The sequence below is a fragment of the Cucumis melo genome, chromosome 10 (assembly GCF_025177605.1).
Source record: "Cucumis melo cultivar AY chromosome 10, USDA_Cmelo_AY_1.0, whole genome shotgun sequence".
In the NCBI taxonomy this organism is placed as follows: domain Eukaryota; kingdom Viridiplantae; phylum Streptophyta; class Magnoliopsida; order Cucurbitales; family Cucurbitaceae; genus Cucumis; species Cucumis melo.
In genome coordinates, this window is record NC_066866.1 from 14511729 (window position 1) to 14530775 (window position 19047).

At 37.4% G+C, this 19047-nt stretch overlaps 1 protein-coding gene across 1 annotated transcript in view; it reads right to left on the reverse strand.

The window, feature by feature from the left end:
* Nucleotides 1-2218: 2218 nt before the first annotated feature.
* Nucleotides 2219-19047, reverse strand: part of LOC103499095 (uncharacterized) — a 29432-nt gene continuing 12603 nt past the window's right edge. Inside the window, exons 3-7 of the mRNA XM_008461989.3 lie at nt 4488-4614; nt 4155-4353; nt 3057-3186; nt 2744-2887; nt 2219-2647 (exon numbers count right to left, since the gene is read on the reverse strand). Coding sequence (XP_008460211.1) covers nt 2498-2647; nt 2744-2887; nt 3057-3186; nt 4155-4353; nt 4488-4614 — 750 coding nt within the window. The 3' untranslated portion in view covers nt 2219-2497. The remainder of the gene's footprint in view (nt 2648-2743; nt 2888-3056; nt 3187-4154; nt 4354-4487; nt 4615-19047) is intronic.

The window sequence follows — 19047 nt, forward strand, 5'->3', positions numbered from 1 at the left end:
ATGCAAGCTTGTGTATTTTCTTCATTTATAAGTTTCTTCTTAGTACACAACAAAAGTTGGGAAAACTTGAACCACCAACTTTGTGGCTCATATGTACATATGTCTATGCTCCTTATGTTTAAATCATGTAATATTGAGATTTTTTTTAGTGTAACCATGGGAATCTTTCTTATGTTTTTAATTAATGAAATGGTTGGGTGCCTTGTACTTTGATTTTGTTAAAACAATGTAAATATTGGTGAAATCTATTAAGTATACATAAAGGTAAATAAAATGTGTCAAGGAATATTGAAGTCTTTCCTTTTAATTTTTTTTTACCTACATAATCATTAAAAAAAATTATGATTTCACATTTACAATTTCATAATTTCAAAAGAAATATGATTTTGGTGGATGTTTTACCCTTTCATTATTATTCTTTTTTAGTCTTACTTTAGTGACAACTTTATCGTTCACATAGTTTTAATATTGTTTGTGGTCATTTTCACATTCAACAAGATAGAAGTTACACACTTCATTAACTTTTCATCTTCTTATTAAAAAAAAAAATTGATTCCATAACCGATATTAGTTAATGTTATATATTATTAGGGCCACAATATAACTTTTTCATCTTCCATAACTGATATTACATAATGTTATATGTTATTACGCAACTTAACAACCTTTCAATCTTCCACTTTATTTGGATATGTATAGATTAAATGGTTAAGTTTGCAACGTAGCCTAAGATGTTAAGAAATGAAATTTGAATTGTGTAAACAAATCAAATTTAAATATACATTCGAAAGATGACACAATTGTCTCTTTACCGAATAAATTCATTTTTCACTCATTACGGTGTGAATATAAAAAAAGTATAAATATGAAAATATTGAAATGATTGTTCCAAGTTTATAAAGTTGTTAAAATTATAATTTTTTCGGGTGTGATTTTCACGTGCATCACACACGTTTACTAGTATAACAAAATAAGGTTACCATGATACACTCAAATAGACATCTATCACCTTATAGATATCTATCTGTGTCTATTAACAATTGGTAGAAAGTAAAAAATTACAATATTCATAAATATTTCTAACAATTTTAATAAGGTTGATTAAATATAAAAAATTACTCAAATATTTACGGTCTGTGTAACAAAACCCATAAAGTTAACAATTTTTTAAATATTTCAGGTTTGTCCTCCCGTCTTTCGTCTCTCTTCTGCTGCAATTTCTTTTATCGTCTTTCTTCCTTGTTCTTTTTTTCGCTGTGATTTCCTTCCATTGTCTTTCTTTTTTTCCTCTTCTTTTTTTACGTCGTTTAAATTTGAGTAATCAAATATGATTTCTTTCTATCGTCTTCCTTATTTTTCTCTTACTTTTTTCGCTGCGATTTCTTTCCATCGTCTTTCTTCTTTTTCTTTATCTTTTTTTTACGTCGTTTAGACTAGGCTAACCAAATCTAAAATATCGTATATAAATAATCTTGAAAAAAATCACTTAGATTGAAATAACTAAATGTAAACGATCATGTAAAAAAAATAAACAATCATGTAACAAAAAAATTTTAAAAAAAAATCGTTTAGCCCAATCTAAATGATCGTGTACCAAATAATTTTAAAAAAATAAATGATCGTGTAAGCAATCTACATGATCGTGTACCAAAAGAATAATCAAATTAAATAATATAATTGAAAAAAATAAATCAACTAGATTTAGATAGTTAAATCTAAAAGATCGAATCATGTACCAAATCTAAAGGATCGTTTAACTAAATTAAACGATTGAATTGAAAAAATAAATTATTTATATTTAGATATCAAAATCTAAACAATCATGTACCAAACAATAGTCAAATCTAAACGATTGTATACCAAATAATAACTAAATCTAAACGATCGTATACCAAATATATTACGCACGTTGTTAATAATGTGATTGATGAAATACTTTTGATATTTTCCATTGTAGATCTGTAGACTTTTTCTATTTTCGAAATTGTCCTATATGGTGTAAATATTTTGCCACTTTGTTATGTTTTTTTAAAAAAAATCTTTTTAATATATGTAACTTTATAATAATAATAAATAAATTTTGTTTAGGAAGGAAATCATGTTTGGAAGTAACTTATGAGGCATTGAAAACTTTATAACAAATACGTGCATTTAACACAATAGTGCAACTTCCCATGTAATAATTAATTAATTAATTTCGTTTAAAAAAAAAAAGACATCCAAGAAAACCGACCCCTAAAACGACATTTACTGCACCAATAAATAAGTACAAAATTTGAGCAAATGTTCTGTGAGATGAAAAACATCAATCGTAGGAACTATCACTGTGCAACTAGAAACGGTCAGATGAAGTTAGATACAATACAAAACAAGATAAATTAAAAATCTCAATTAAAGTTGATAATACTGACGGCATTGAGCTGATTGAGGCAAATCGTCTTCTTCCTTCAAAATCTTCACTCTAACATTTCTTCCATTGCAAACTTGAATTATGCGTTCAGCTCTTTGCTTTGGCATCTGAAGTCAAAGCTTTGATGCAAAGTCGAGGCTTCGTAGTAACAAGATTGTTTGAAAGAACCGACACCCCCACTACCGATGATCCAGGAGGCAACCCAGAAACAGGAAGCAGCTCAACAAGAACGCAAAGCTGTAGGATAATCAACGAGAACAGAACAAAATTATGACACTAAATAGCATGAAAGATCTATGTGCCAAAGGGCCTTAATTATAATAATCCACTCACCTCTGGAGATTTCAAATCTACAATGACGTCCGAGACCACACCTTTCACGGCAGCAGCCACAATGCTAAAACATTTATCGCGTCCCAGAATAACATTAGCACCAGAACTATCTTCCATTCCTCTTCTGTTGTACCCTACTGCAAACTACAATAAACACATAAATAAATGTCGAAAGTACGACGAAAAGAAAGAAAAATAAGGCCCTGGAGCTTGGCATATATCATGGATAACCAAGCTTCATTGGCTAATAAAAGGGATAGGAAAAGGGAGGAAAATAATCTTTACTCGCTAATGAAAATCACCAAAGCTTTACCTTTACGGGGTGTGAAAGAATGTTTCCTTTATCCTTCATGAAATGAAGAACGAGCTTTGATACAACGCCCTGGAGATCATTTTCATTCAAGGAACAAGTAGCCTGGATGGGGAATATGCGATGGCACCAACTGCACAAAGAAAATAATTAATTAATTAATTGTTGTATATACATTTCAATTTTTATCTTCTAGTTTGTCATCTCTTCATGGTGCGAAGAAGTTATTATGGCTTTGCCTTTCCCTTGTTTCTTTTGGGGAGAAAGGAATGGACGAAACCAGATATTTAGTCACGAACAGACAAATGCATTTACGTAATTTCATGAAATAGAGTTGCTTCAACTCCAATTTCATAGTTGCTTTAACTATGAAATATACTGATTTCATGAAATCAATTTTAGTCAACTCTCTGGTGTAAAGCTTTTTTGCGTAGTTGCGCTGATAGTACTTGTCATGGGCTGGGCCTAATTTCAAACCATTTTATTCTGCCATGCCCGTGAAGCAATAAGAGGTCTGTAGGCTACCTGCCCATGTGCATCAGTCACGGGTTTCCAGGACTTTCCTTAGCCAGCCTTTCTCACCATGGTGTGGTTCACTCATGATTAATTTGAATCAATCACTCTCATCAACTCTCCCAAACATCTTGTTGGATGCAACACCCAACTTTCATAAGGCTCACACAAACATCATTTAACAAGTAAGCAAACACGGGCGCACACACACAACAAAGCCACACAAATCCAACCTTTGCGGAAACTCTTTCCCAAGGTTATATACGGATATCATATACAAGAATACTGTTTGCAATGCATGCAACTCTTACAATCAATGAAAATGTTCCTCCTCTCTTAAGAAAAAACAATCAGCAAAAGGTAGTGATAAAAATACAGAACCACTAAAACAATAAATTTCTGAAATTAGTTGCCCCAATAACTACTTGGAAAAGTATGAACTACCAAATGAAAGCCCTAGCAACTATATAAATTTCTAGCAAATGCAAGCAAAAAAAGTCAACCACAACCAAAAAAATAGTAAGCTCATTCAAACTATTCTTAATTGAAATGGTAAAATCAGATCAAAATGAGTAAGAAACTACTTACGCGAGTGACTTCAAAGTCCTTGCTTCTAGAGACTGCATTATGTCTTTGACAATATAAACAGTATCAGGAGATATATCCTTTGTAAAGGTAAACAAAAGCAAACCACTCCGCGTTAGCTTCACTAGTGAAATAGGAGAACATTTCTCTACTTTTGCCTCACTCTTTGTAGATATCAAAGAAGTTTCTTTAGCATGTTCATCTGATGTCATCAAGGTGAAATACAACAAACAAAATTAGAAATCAGTGGAGGCACAACAACCAACAATTGCAACTTCAAAGTATATTGGCCACAAAAAGCTACTATTACTACTACTTCAGCATATTATTTATTACCAGTATTCCTTTCCCCTCCAACACTTATATGATCAATGTCCTCTGAAACTTTCCTCCGTTTAGAAGTTTCATTTTCATCAGATATCACCAAAGTTTCTGTCATAGAACTACTGAAGTACTGAACATACTGCAAGAAGCACAACTGAAACTGAGTACATATGATTGTTGGGCAGCAAAAAAAGACAGCGAGTAAAACTTCTCTTATAGAGAATATTAATGTAGCGATGCATTGTTACGGTTAAATGATAAAACTTGTTCTGTTTTGGATTGGGAACTACGGAGAGAAGGTGCTTAACATACAGTTCACATCAATCTTGACATTAAGGTTCCAATTTCGCTTCGTATATGCTTTCTGTATTCAGACATTTCACAGAAAATAACCAAAAGTAGATGATGATTTTTAAAAAAATTATGACAAAAAAAGGCATTCAAAAAATTGGTGTCCTTGCTTTTAACAAAAATTAAAAACCATTTTTCTGGCTAATAAAGAGGTAAAAATCAGCCTTAATAATAAAGTTTCAAACCCATTATCTTCCAATATATATCAAAATGAGAAATAGAGCATGCATTCCAACATAAAACTTAACTAATCACAGACGAGGCTTCCTAAAATGCTCATTACGAAAGCAAAACAGTTCGTGAAGCAAACAACATAGGGAGAAATATGGTGCTTTCTTCTCTCTCCTCTCAACCCTCCTTCTCTTCCCGCTCTCCCCTTGCCACACTTCTCTTAAAATCAGTCCCTCTCATCTGTTTCATAGTGAAAGTATGGTTCAGTCATGTTCAACATGATAACGAAGACAATCTTAAAGTGTATCATGGGAAAGAAAGTGTTCAAAACTTATTTTAGTAAAGAAAAGAACAGAAGGTTCTTGGTAATAACAAAAAAACCCCATTCTCAATCCACCGAAATGGTGTCAGAAAAGTCTTTAACAATGGGTAGTGGCCGTTTTAGGTGAGTTTCTTATTACCCATCTCGCTCAAAAGTTCTTAAGGTATAAACTCTTAAGTTTTTTTAAACACTCAAAAGGTCCCATTCCAATTCTTTTTTTCTTTTTCTTTTTCATGAATAAAGATAATTTCATTGAGAGATAATGAAAAATTCTAAGGGCACCAATTCTTTTTGTTTGTTAGGGCTTATTGTAGCCCACATATATCCTTCCCCATTGTAATTTTTTGATTATTAGAAAATATTAAGAAAGCTTCTATCATGGTTTTTTCTCCATGTATTAGGATTTTCCACGTATACCTTGTGCTTTGTCTTCTTCCTTTTAATATGGTATCAGAGCGTGCTGACAAAACCCTAACTGCCATTGGCAAAAACCAACCAGTTCAAGATAAATTTAGTTCTCCACCAATCTTGCTTCAGCCACAGCTGCTATCGCCACCCACTGCCGGAACCACCAATTTTTTCGTTGTCGTCACTGTCATTGCTGTCTAAGCCGTTGTTGATCGTTATATTCAGTTCTTGCATATTCGTCCAATTCCAGCGCTGCCACAACCCTTTGACGGAAACCTTAGCCGAAACATACACCATGAAACCAAGATTAGTGAGTCGTTCGCCTACCACAAAGGTAAATTCACTGCCGCGACAACGAGCTTCTCGCAACAGCCAAGTCTTCCTCATCATGCGTCACCTAGTTATAAACATCAAGGTTCGGTTGGTATCTCCCTGATAATGGTACAAAAACAGTTGGCTAATCTCCAGACAAGTTTTCAGCAACAAATTGCTGCTTGAGGGGCAGCCCTAGGCATTTCCACAAACCTAAATTTCAATACTGTGAATTTTGACCTTCCTTCTAGTTTACCAATGTGTCCAAAGAATCTAGGAACCTCTTTCCCTACTTTAATTACTGCAAATTATTTGTCTGGCTCTACGGGAAATTCCGTAGGGTTAACTGTAGTAGAAAAGTTGAATGGTCAAAATTATTTCTCCTGGTCCCAATCTATTAAAATGGCCTTGAGAGGCGTCACAAATTTGGGTATCTAACAAGAGAGTTACTGAGACAGACCAGAAGACCTTCAACAACGAATTGGAAAGGGGAGGATAACCTTCTTCGGCCTATGCTAATTAGTGGTGTGGAACCTCAAATTGGGAAACCTTTGTTGTATGCTACTACCGCTCGAGACATATGGGATACAGTTCATAAGTTATACTTAAAGAGAGAGAATGCATCTCACCTTTATACTTTGCATAAGTAGATTCATGAGTGCAAGCACGGGACAATGGATATCACTTCTTATTTTAACAAACTAACCTTGATTTGGCAAGGATGGACCTATATCGAGAGATTGTTTGAGACTTCCTCCATGGAGGTATTTAGTACTCCAAAATTGAAGAAGTTGATCGTGTACATGGTTTTCTTACTAGCTTGAATTCCAAGTTTGACTTAGTTCGTGGTCGTATACTGGGTCAGAGGTCTTTCCCTTCATTGATGGAGGTGTGTTATGAGGTTCCTTTAGAAGATCACACAAGTGCAATGAACATCTAGACAGTTCTTGCCACTGATTTTGTGGCCTTCAATCTGAAGTCCTCCAATTCTGACAATGAAAAGCAAAACAAGAAGTTTGTCCTGATGTGTGAACACCGTAAGAAACCTTACATACAAAAGATAGTTGTTGGAAGTTACATGGTCGACCACCAAATGGTCAGAAACATCCACTAGATGAGAAGCATAATTCTAGTAGGGCATTTTTGAGTGAATCTGTTGGAACTTCACAGCCCTCAACCCCTACAAGGAATCAAGCTGATCATGGTACTTCTTGTCTTGGAGCCATAGCACAATCAGGTAACCATCAATTCTTCAGTCTTATTAGCATCGATGGGAAGAAACCTTAGATATTTGATTCAAGTGCTACAAACCATTTAACTGGATCCTCTGAACATTTTAGATCATATCCTCCTGGTGTTGGCAATGAAAAAATTAGGATTGCAGATGGGTTCTTTGCTCCTACTGCAAGCAAGGGTCATATTCTCTTTTTAATGGTCTCACTTTATAGAACATGCTACATGTGCCTAAGATATCTTACAATTTATTGTCTATTGTCAAGCTATCTTCTCACCTGATACTGTTTCTTTTCAAGACTTGAGCTCGAGGAAGATGATTGGCACTGCCTGAGACAGTAGGAGACTCTATTTCCTAGAAAATGATGATTCCTCTAGGGATCATTATAGGACTAGTTTATTGTCATCTTATTTTTTCAACTTTTGAAAAGATTATTTGTGCCGCTTTCGTCTTAGCCACCCAAATTTTCAATATATGAAGTATCTATTTCCTCATGTCACTTCTACATCCTATGAATGTCACTTCTCCATCCTATGATGTGTGTATTTGTGCAAAACAGCATAGAGTCTCATTTCTGTCTCAGGCCTATAGACCTACCTAGCCTTTCACCCTCATTCATAGCAATGTTTGGGGGCCCTCGTAGATCACTACCGCTTCAGGGAAACGTTGGTTTGTGACCTTTATTGATGATCATACCTGTCTCACATAAGTCTTTCTCCTCATTGATAAATTTGAAGTCTCATTATTATTTCAATAGTTTTACACAACCATTGAGACACAATTCCACGCCTAAACCGCTATTTTGCATAGCGAAAACGGTCATGAGTTCCTAAATGATACCCTTCATGAATTTTTGTCCTCTAAAGAGATTGTCCACCAAAGTTCCTACGCCTATACTCCACAACAGAACGATGTGGCTGAACAAAAAAATTGTCACCTCCTCGAGGTTGCTCGCTTTCTCATGTTGTCTAGTTCTATTCCCTCCTACTTATGTGGTGATGCAGTCATCACGACGGCTCATCTTATCAATAGAATGTTGTTTCACATTCTCCACCTCCAAACACCTCTTGAATGTTTCGAGTCCTACCCAACCACACAACTTATTCTTAATGTTCCTTTCCATGTGTTTGGGTACACTGCCTTTGTTCACAATCATGTGTTTTCGTAGGGTATTAGAGAGTTTATTACATGTTACCATCCTTCTTCTCGAAAGTATTTCGTGTCCATGGATGTTACCTTCCTCGAAGAAAAACCATTATTTCCTATGAGACCTCTTTAAGGGGAGAGTGTGAGTGAAGAGGCTGACTAACCCATTCCCTTCATTCCTTTAGCTCTTACTGCGCCTCTAGAATTCATCCTCCATGACACCATTCTACCCACCAACCAAGTCTCCTAAATTAGGAAAAATCTTAGGAAGAAGATGGTGCACCCCAATGCTTCGTTGGTTCCGGTCCATGAATCTGAACCAACACAATTTCAATGAACTTAATAATAATAACTTGTGTGTTGAGGATGATATTCTTGATGTGGTTCAGGTGGACAGAATGTTAGACCACCAATTATTCATTAATACCAGAGGAGGAATAAAGATATTAGCAAAAAGCAGTAAAGAATATGTAGGAGTCGGTTGTTATAGAGGGGACCATCTTTCTGTTAGAATTGTTTGTTATAGGGGGGAGCACCTGGAAGTTAATAAATAGGGAGAGGAGAGAGGGAATGGTGGGGGAATGTTTTCATTGAGTAGTGGGCTCTACAACTCTAGTGAGAGAGTTTTTAGTGATAGTTTCTTACGTCAATGAATTACATATCGTAATTCATTGATTCTATCTTTCTTATTGTATTCAGCACTTTACATTTCAACAAAGTTGCTCTTTCTATTCTGAGATTACTGTGTTTACACAGAACTAATATGATAGCTCTAGAAGAGACTAGCCTGGATGACTCAGACAAACCAAAGCGTTATGATTTCTCTCTTGACATGCTCATTGCCTTGAGGAAGGGTACTAGGTCTTGTATGAACACTCTACATGTAATTACATGTCTTCCAGTAATCTATCGCCTAAGTTCAAGGCGTTCACTACAAGTCTCGACACTACAATAGTATCAAAAAACATATATGAAGCTCTAGAGAGTCATGGGTGGAACACTGCTGTCATGAAAGAAATGGGAGCGTTTGAGAAGAATAAGACATAGGATTTTTGCACTCTTCCTAAAGGGGATAAGACAGTGGAATGCAAATGGGTGTTTACTCTAAAGTACAAAATTAGATGGGACCTTAGATAGGTACAAGGCCAGGCTTGTTGCAAAAGAGTTCACTTAGCTTATTGGTAGATTATTCAGAGACTTTTTCTCATATGGCAAAGTTAAACACAGACAAGGTACTTTTGTTTGTTGCAGTCAACAAAGAGTGACCTTACCATCAACTTGATGTAAAGAATGTTTTCTTAAATGGTGATTAGGAAGAAGTGTACATGAGTCCTCCCCCAAGTTTTGAAGTTCATTTTGATCACCAAGTTAGTAAGCTTCGAAAATCTTTTTATGGTCAAAACAATCTCATAGGACATGGTTCGACAAGTTTACCACCTTGATAAATCTCAAGGTTTCACTTAGGGATATTCTAATCACACATTGTTTACAAAAATGTCTGAATCTGAAAAAATTGTTGGGTTGAATGTGTATGTCGAAAGCATTTTCCTATCAAGAGATGATACTGTTGAGACTACCAAGTTGAAAAAGATGATGGGTGATGTGTTTGAAATCAAATACCTAGAAAATCTGAAGTACTTCCTCGAGATGGAGGTGGCAGATCAAGAGAAGGAATCTTTGTTTCACAAAGAAACTATACTCTTAACCTGTTCAAAGAAATAGGTATGACTGGATGCAAACCTACTAGTACCCCTTTGAAATTTAATGCAAAACTGAGAAAGTTTGTTGACAATGTTCCTATTGATAAAGAGAAGTGATTACTTTTACAAATACAAGTTATAATGACCTTTTTATAGAATAATATAGTAGAATTACCATAAAAATGTGATAATGCATAATAAATTTCATGAAAAGATGAACTATGCGATCTAAGAGTTATAAAAGATAAAATGTCCGTTTATCATGGTGTCTTTCTCTTCGCTTGGTTGGTTGACTTGAACCGGATTCTATCTAAGGACTCATCTAATTTTGTACTTTAGAGTGAATACCCATTCGCATTCCACCGTCTTGTCCCCTTCAGGAAGAGTGCAAAGATCCCATGTCTTATTCTTCTCAAACGCTCCCATTTCTTTCATGACAGCAGTGTTCCACCCATGACTCTCCATGGCTTCATATATGTTCTTTGATACTGTTGCAGTGTCGAGACTTGTAGTGAACGCCTTGAACTTAGGCGATAGATTACTGGAAGACATGTAATTACATGTAGAGTGTTCATACAAGACCTAGTACCCTTCCTCAAGGTAATGAGCATGTCAGGAGAGAAATCATAACGCTCTAGTTTGTCTAGTCATCCGAGCTAGTCTCTTCTAGAGCTATCATATTAGTTCTGTGTTGGATCTCAATCCAACACAGTAATCTCAAAATAGAAAGAGCAACTTTATTGAAATGTAAAGTGTTGAATACAATAAGAAAGATAGAATCAATGAATTACGATATATAATTCATTGACGTAAGAAACTATCACTGAAAACTCTAGCATTGCAGTGCCCACTACTCAATGAAAACATTCCCCCCACCATTCCCTCTCCCCTCCCTATTTATAAACTTCCAGGTGGTCCCCCTATAACAAACAATTCTAATAGAAAGATGGTCCCCCTATAACAACCGACTCCTACATATTCTATGGCTTGACGGACCTCTCTACCTTGTCATTTTTACATTTTCTTGACTGCATTTGTACTACAACTTCAATGCCTGATAGGCCTAAAGATTATTAATATAAATGCAATGCATTTTCATTATCGTTCTGTTATTTCTTTATTTACCTCGTATTTTAGTTTTCTATGATGTGATTGAAATAAAAAGTTAGCATGTTTTGTTTGAGAAATCCAAATGGTTGTGATGTTTAGTTTGTTTAACCAGAATTAGATTCAACGTCTAATTCTATTCGAGAAAAGAAAATAAATATTGGGAGTTAACTACTAAAGAGAACAAGTAACTAAGATCTCATTAAACGCCCGTATGTGATTTTAGAAGTAAAATCAACTTTGAGATTTAAACCTTATTATACATATAAAAAATGTGTGTGTGGCATTTAAATCCGGAGGGGTTACTTGCCTTAAAACATGAATAATGCATTCAAAAGGATTTTGATACAAATCTTGTGGTTGACTTCAGCATATGGATCCCAAAAAGCTACCATATGTGGCAAAAGCACCGAGAGGTTGCTCAGCTTAATTTGAAGTTAAATAAGTATCGCCTCAAAGAAATTTATCTTTTTTTCATTTCGCACTATTGCATAGGAACTTTTTCTCCATTATTTTGAAAGTCCGCTAACAAAGTCAGTTCAACAACATTCCCATATCCATGTCACCTTTCACACTCTAACATTAGTGTAAATAATAGCATTAGTTTTGTTAGAATTAGTACTTTTGGAAAAAATAAAATATAAGATTTTATTTCCTAAATATTTCCTAAATCTTTTCCTTTCTTATTCCTATTGTACTCTATTTATACTCCCTTTGTACCTATTGTTTTTGGTTCATAAGAAAAATAATAAAAACTAAAGTATCGTGGTTTTTCTCCCGGTTCTCGGGTTTCCACGTAAGTCTCGGGTTGTTGTTAATTGCTTTCAATATGGTATCAGAGCAAAGCAATAACGAAACCCTAGAAAATAACCTAGGAGAAACCCAGATCGAAACTGAACCCGTCGCCGCCGCCGCCGCCGCCGCCGCCGGAATCGCCGCCGCCGTGGACGCCGCCGTCGCCGCCGCCATGGAGAAACTGCTCCAGAACCTACAGAAACCGCCGATCTACCCAACGGGAGTGGTTCCGCAGCCGTACGCGCCGCCGTCTGACCAGAAGTTGATTCACGCGCCGCTCGTGTCCGGCGCGTGGGCCCACGCGCCGCCGCCGTTTCACGTCACCGCCCATCCCGTTCCCTTCTACGCACCGTCGGATGTCCAGCCGTCAAACCCTTCCGGCCATCCGCATCCTCATGCGCCGTCTACGAGCTCCGGACAGCATCCCTCAACCGTAAATTTGTCAAATCAGTACAGTAAGCAGCAGCTGTACGTTGACCCTTTACAGCAACCGCTGTTTTCTGGTAACGGAATTGATCAACCCCAAAACAGATCGGACATTGAAGCGAGCGAATCTTCAACGCATTCCAAACCAACCGAGTTGCCGATGTATTCCAAGAACCCGGTAACTTCGTTCCCTAATTCACAGTCAAATTATATAACTGGCTCTTTGGGTTCGTCTACAGGGAATTTTTCAGGCGAAAAATTAAATGGTCAAAATTATTTTTCTTGGTCCCAATCAATAAAGATGTTCCTCGAAGGTCGATACCAGTTCGGATTCTTAACTGGAGAGACTGTACGTCCTCCACCGGGAGACGCCTTGGAACGACTCTGGAAAGGAGAGGACTCATTTATTCGGTCCATGCTGATTAATAGTATGGAACCACAGATCGGCAAGCCTTTACTATATGCAGCCACAGCAAAAGATTTGTGGGATACAACTCAGACCCTTTACTCGAAACGACAGAATGCCTCTCGGTTATATACACTGCGAAAACAGGTCCATAATTGCAAACAAGGGACCTTGGACGTAACTACCTATTTTAACAAGCTCTCTCTCCTCTGGCAAGAGATGGATTTGTGCAGAGAGACAGTTTGGGACACACCAAATGACAGTACACAATATGCTAAACTTGAAGAGGCTGACCGTGTTTATGACTTCCTTGCAGGACTTAATCCCAAATTTGATAATGTTTGTGGTCGTATACTCGGACAAAGACCTCTTCCCTCCCTAATGGAAGTTTGTTTTGAAGTCCGCCTGGAAGAGGATCGCACTAATGCCATGGGTGTATTGACTACCCCTACCATTGACTCCGCAGCCTTTAGCGCTCGGTCCTCAAATCATGACAGTGACAAGAATAATGGGAAGTCAATTCCTGTGTGTGAGCACTGCAAGAAACAATGGCACACCAAGGATCAGTGTTGGAAACTCCACGGTCGTCCCCCAGGAGGTAAGAAACGGTCCTCCAACGAGAAACAGAACTCAGGACGTGCCTACATTAGTGAGACTACACCTGCTAGCACTTCTCAATCAACTGATCCTACTGTGAGCCAGACCAAGACTCCTACTCTGGGTGCCATTGCTCAGTCAGGTATGCCTCAGTCCCTTGGGCTTATTAGCGTTGATGGGAAGAATCCCTGGATCTTAGACTCGGGGGCTACAGATCACTTGACAGGTTCTTCAGAACACTTTATCTCATATGCCCCGTGTGCCGGTAATGAAAAAATCCGAATAGCCGATGGCTCTCTAGCTCCGATCGCTGGCAAAGGACAAATAGTTCCCTTTGACGGTTTTGCTCTCCAGAATGTTTTGCATGTCCCTAAACTGTCTTACAATTTGTTATCTATAAGCAAGATCACTCGTGAGTTGCATTGTAAAGCTATCTTCTTACCTGAATCGGTTTATTTTCAGGACATGAGCTCGGGGAGGACGATTGGCACTGCCCGGCATAGCAGGGGACTTTACATCCTTGATGATGATACCTCATGTAGTAGTTTGTCTAGGGTTAGTTTACTGTCATCCTACTTTAGCACTTCTGAACAAGACTGTATGTTGTGGCATTTTCGACTGGGCCACCCAAACTTTACATATATGCAACATTTATTTCCCCACCTTTTTTCTAAAGTTGATGTCTCTTCTCTATCTTGTGATGTGTGTATCCGGGCAAAACAACATCGAGTCTCTTTTCCCTCACAACCATATAAACCTACACAACCATTTAACCTCATCCATAGTGACGTTTGGGGTCCTTCCAAGGTCACCACCTCCTCGGGAAAGCGGTGGTTTGTAACTTTCATTGATGACCATACCCGTCTCACCTGGGTCTACCTTATCTCAGATAAATCCGAGGTTCCATCCATTTTCCAAAACTTCTATCATACTATCAAAACACAATTTCATACAAAAATTGCAATTCTTCGAAGTGATAATGGTCGGGAATTCCAAAACCATAACCTTAGTGAATTTCTAGCCTCCAAGGGGATTGTTCACCAAACCTCATGTGCCTACACTCCTCAACAAAATGGAGTGGCCGAACGAAAAAACCGACACCTTGTGGAAGTAGCCCGCTCACTTATGCTTTCCACTTCCCTTCCATCATATCTGTGGGGAGATGCTATTCTTACAGCTGCTCACTTAATCAATAGAATGCCTTCTCGTATCCTCCACCTTCAGACTCCCTTAGATTGTCTTAAGGAGTCTTACCCCTCTACTCGTCTTGTTTCTGAGGTTCCTCTTCGTGTGTTTGGGTGCACCGCCTATGTCCATAATTTCGGCCCTAATCAGACCAAATTTACCCCTCGGGCTCAGGCCTGTGTGTTTGTTGGGTATCCCCTTCACCAACACGGTTATAAATGTTTTCACCCGCCGTCTAGGAAATATTTTGTCACTATGGACGTTACTTTCTGTGAAAACCGACCATACTTTCCTGTTAGCCATCTTCAGGGGGAGAATGTGAGTGAAGAGTCTAACAACACCTTTGAATTTATTGAACCTACTCTTATTACCGTGTCTGACATTGATCCTCATCCCATAATCTTACCCACAAACCAAGTTCCCTGGAAAACATATTACAGGAGGAATCTCAGAAAGGAAGTTGGGTCCCCTACTAGTCAACCGCCGGCTCCAGTCCAAAATTTCGAACCTCCTCGAGACCAAGGTATGGAAAACCCTACAAAACCTTGTACTAATAATACAATGAGTGAGAATGACAAGTCTGATGTTGCTGTTCTTGAAAATATGGAAGAAAAGAACCGTGATGATGAGACTGAGGTGAGAATAGAAACCAGTAACGATGAAGCTGAACAGGGTCATACAAGAAAACTTGATGAGTATGATCCCTCTCTTGACATTCCAATTGCATTGAGAAAAGGTACCAGATCATGCACTAAACATCCCATTTGCAACTATGTTTCCTATGATAATCTCTCTCCACAGTTTAGAGCATTTACAGCAAACCTTGACTCTACCATAATACCGAAAAATATCTACACTGCTCTAGAGTGTCCTGAATGGAAGAATGCTGTTATGGAAGAGATGAAGGCTCTCGAAAAGAATAGAACTTGGGAGATCTGTGCTCTACCCAAGGGACATAAAACTGTAGGATGCAAATGGGTATTCTCTCTCAAATACAAAGCAGATGGTACGCTTGATAGACACAAGGCAAGGTTAGTTGCAAAGGGGTTCACTCAAACCTATGGTATTGACTATTCGGAAACTTTTTCTCCAGTTGCTAAATTGAATACTGTTAGAGTCCTGCTATCTGTTGCTGTGAACAAAGATTGGCCTCTATACCAGCTGGATGTTAAGAATGCTTTTTTGAATGGAGACCTTGTGGAGGAAGTCTACATGAGCCCCCCACCAGGATTTGAAGCCCAATTTGGTCAGGAGGTGTGTAAACTCCAAAAATCTCTATATGGTCTGAAACAGTCTCCGAGAGCATGGTTTGACAGATTCACTACCTTTGTCAAGTCCCAAGGGTACAGTCAAGGGCACTCTGACCATACTTTATTTACAAAGGCTTCCAAAACAGGAAAGATAGCTATTCTAATTGTTTATGTGGATGACATTGTTTTGACTGGAGATGATCAAACAGAGATCAGTCAACTAAAGCAGAGAATGGGTGATGAATTTGAAATCAAAGACTTGGGAAATCTGAAATATTTCCTTGGAATGGAGGTGGCTAGATCAAAAGAAGGTATTTCCGTGTCTCAGAGAAAATACACCCTTGATTTGCTAACCGAGACAGGTATGTTGGGATGTCGTCCTGCTGATACTCCTATTGAATTCAACTGTAAACTAGGAAACTCTGATGATCAAGTTCCAGTTGATAAAGAACAATATCAGCGCCTTGTAGGTAAATTAATTTACTTATCCCATACTCGTCCGGATATTTCCTTTGCTGTGAGTGTTGTCAGCCAGTTTATGCAGGCTCCCTATGAGAAACATATGGAAGCTGTTAACAGAATCCTGAGATACTTGAAAAATACACCTGGTAAAGGGTTGATGTTTAGAAAAACAAATAGAAAGACCATTGAGGCATATACTGACTCAGATTGGGCAGGATCTGTTATTGATAGAAAGTCTACATCCGGTTATTGTACCTTTGTTTGGGGCAATCTTGTAACTTGGAGGAGTAAGAAGCAAAGTGTTGTGGCCAGGAGCAGTGCTGAGGCTGAATACAGAGCTATGAGTCTGGGAATATGTGAGGAAATTTGGCTCCAGAAAGTCTTGTCAGATCTTCATCAGGAATGTGAGACACCATTGAAGCTTTTTTGTGATAATAAAGCCGCTATTAGTATTGCTAACAACCCAGTGCAACATGATAGAACTAAACATGTTGAGATTGATCGGCATTTCATCAAAGAAAGACTTGACAGTGGAAGCATATGCATTCCGTACATTCCTTCAAGCCAACAGATTGCTGATGTTCTTACCAAGGGGCTTCTCCGACCACACTTCGACCTTTGCGTTAGCAAGTTGGGACTCATTGATATTTACCTCCCAACTTGAGGGGGAGTGTTAGAATTAGTACTTTTGGAAAAAATAAAATATAAGATTTTATTTCCTAAATATTTCCTAAATCTTTTCCTTTCTTATTCCTATTGTACTCTATTTATACTCCCTTTGTACCTATTGTTTTTGGTTCATAAGAAAAATAATAAAAACTAAAGTATCGTGGTTTTTCTCCCGGTTCTCGGGTTTCCACGTAAGTCTCGGGTTGTTGTTAATTGCTTTCAATAAGTTTAGATACATGATAATGTGAATATATACTTACTTAATACTATAAGATACCGTATAAGAACAAAAGTAGGCATTATAATCCAAATATCTTAATATCCCAATGTTCGACCTTGGTTTATCCAGGTAACCTCTTTTTCACGCACACTTGAGCAAAATAGAGAAAAACTTATACATAATAGAAAAATCTTAAGGTTTAAGCAACGTAATAAGATTATGCTTGTTAGAGTTAGTGGGCTTGGCCTATAGAGAGATTTTCCCTAAATATCTTTCCTTTTTTATCTCATTGTATTATTCTATTTATTCCCCTCTCGTGTACCTTTTGTAATTATCAGAAAATAATAAGAAAAGTAATAGTGCTTTTTCTCCCGATACTTAGGTTTCCACGTAATCGGTGTTTTTGTTGGTTTATCGCTTACAATATGATACTTAGGTTTTCACCCTTGATTTGTTAACCGAGACAAGTATGTTGAGATGTCTTCCTGCTGATACCCCTATTGAATTCAACTGTAAACTACGAAATCATGTGCTCAAGTTCCAATTGATAAAGAACAATATTAGTGCCTTGTGGGTAAATAGATTACGTCTCATTTTCCTCCAGATATTTCATTTGCTGTGAGTGTTGTCAACCAGTTCATGTAGGCTCCTTATGAAGAACACATGGAGGCTGTCAACAAAATCATGAGATACTTGAAAACAACACTTGGTAAATGAGTGATGTTCAGAAAGACATAGAAAACGGTTGAGGCCCATACTGATTCAGATTGAGCAGGATCTGTCGTTGACAGAAAATCTACCACCGGTTACTATACCTTTGTATGGGACAATCTTGTAACTTGGAGAAGTAAGAAACAAAATGTTGTGGCCAGGAGCAATGCTGAGACCGAATACAAGCCTATAAGTTTGGGGATATGTGAGGAAATTTGGTTGCAGAAAGTCTTGTCTGATCTTCATCAAGAGTACGAGACACCAATGAAGTTATTTTGTGATAACAAAGCAGCCATTAGCATCACTAACAATCCAGTTCAACATGATTTTTTTTTAACAGAGACAAACTTCTTCATTAATAATAAGAACTCAAAGTACAGGACACAATGATATACGTGGAAACCCTAGTACAAGGAGAAAAACCACGATATAACTTCTTTTATTATTTTCTTATGCAACAAAGAATACAAGAGGTGAAGATTAATAGGCAAGAAGACACTAAATAAAAAAGGAAAGAATAATTAGGGTAAAATAAATGACAAAACACCCTTAGACTTTCAACAGATAACAAGCCCACTAATTCTAAGGCTCTCAAGTTGGGACGTAAATGTCAATAAGACCCAACTTACTAACACATGAAGCAAAACTCTATCTAAGAAGCCCCATGTGAGAATATCGACAACTTATTGATTTGAGAAAATGTAAGGAATGCATATACTACCATTATCTAGTCTTTCTTTAACAAAGTGTCTATCAATTTCTACATGTTTGATTCTATCATGTAGAACCGGGTTATTAACGATGCTAATAGCAGTCTTATTATTGCAAAATAATTTTATCATAGTCCTGACGAAGATCTGATAAAACCTTCTATAGCCAAATCTCCTCACATATTCCCAAACTCATAGCCCTATGCTCAGCTTCAGCACTGCTTTTGGCCACAACCCCTTGTTTCTTACTCCTTCAAGTTACGAGATTGCCCCAACAAAAGTACAATACCTAAAGGTAGATTTTCTATCAACAAACCATGTGCAGTCAGAATCAATATAGGCCTTAATACACCTTCTGTCACTCTTCCTGAACATCAACCCTTTACCAGG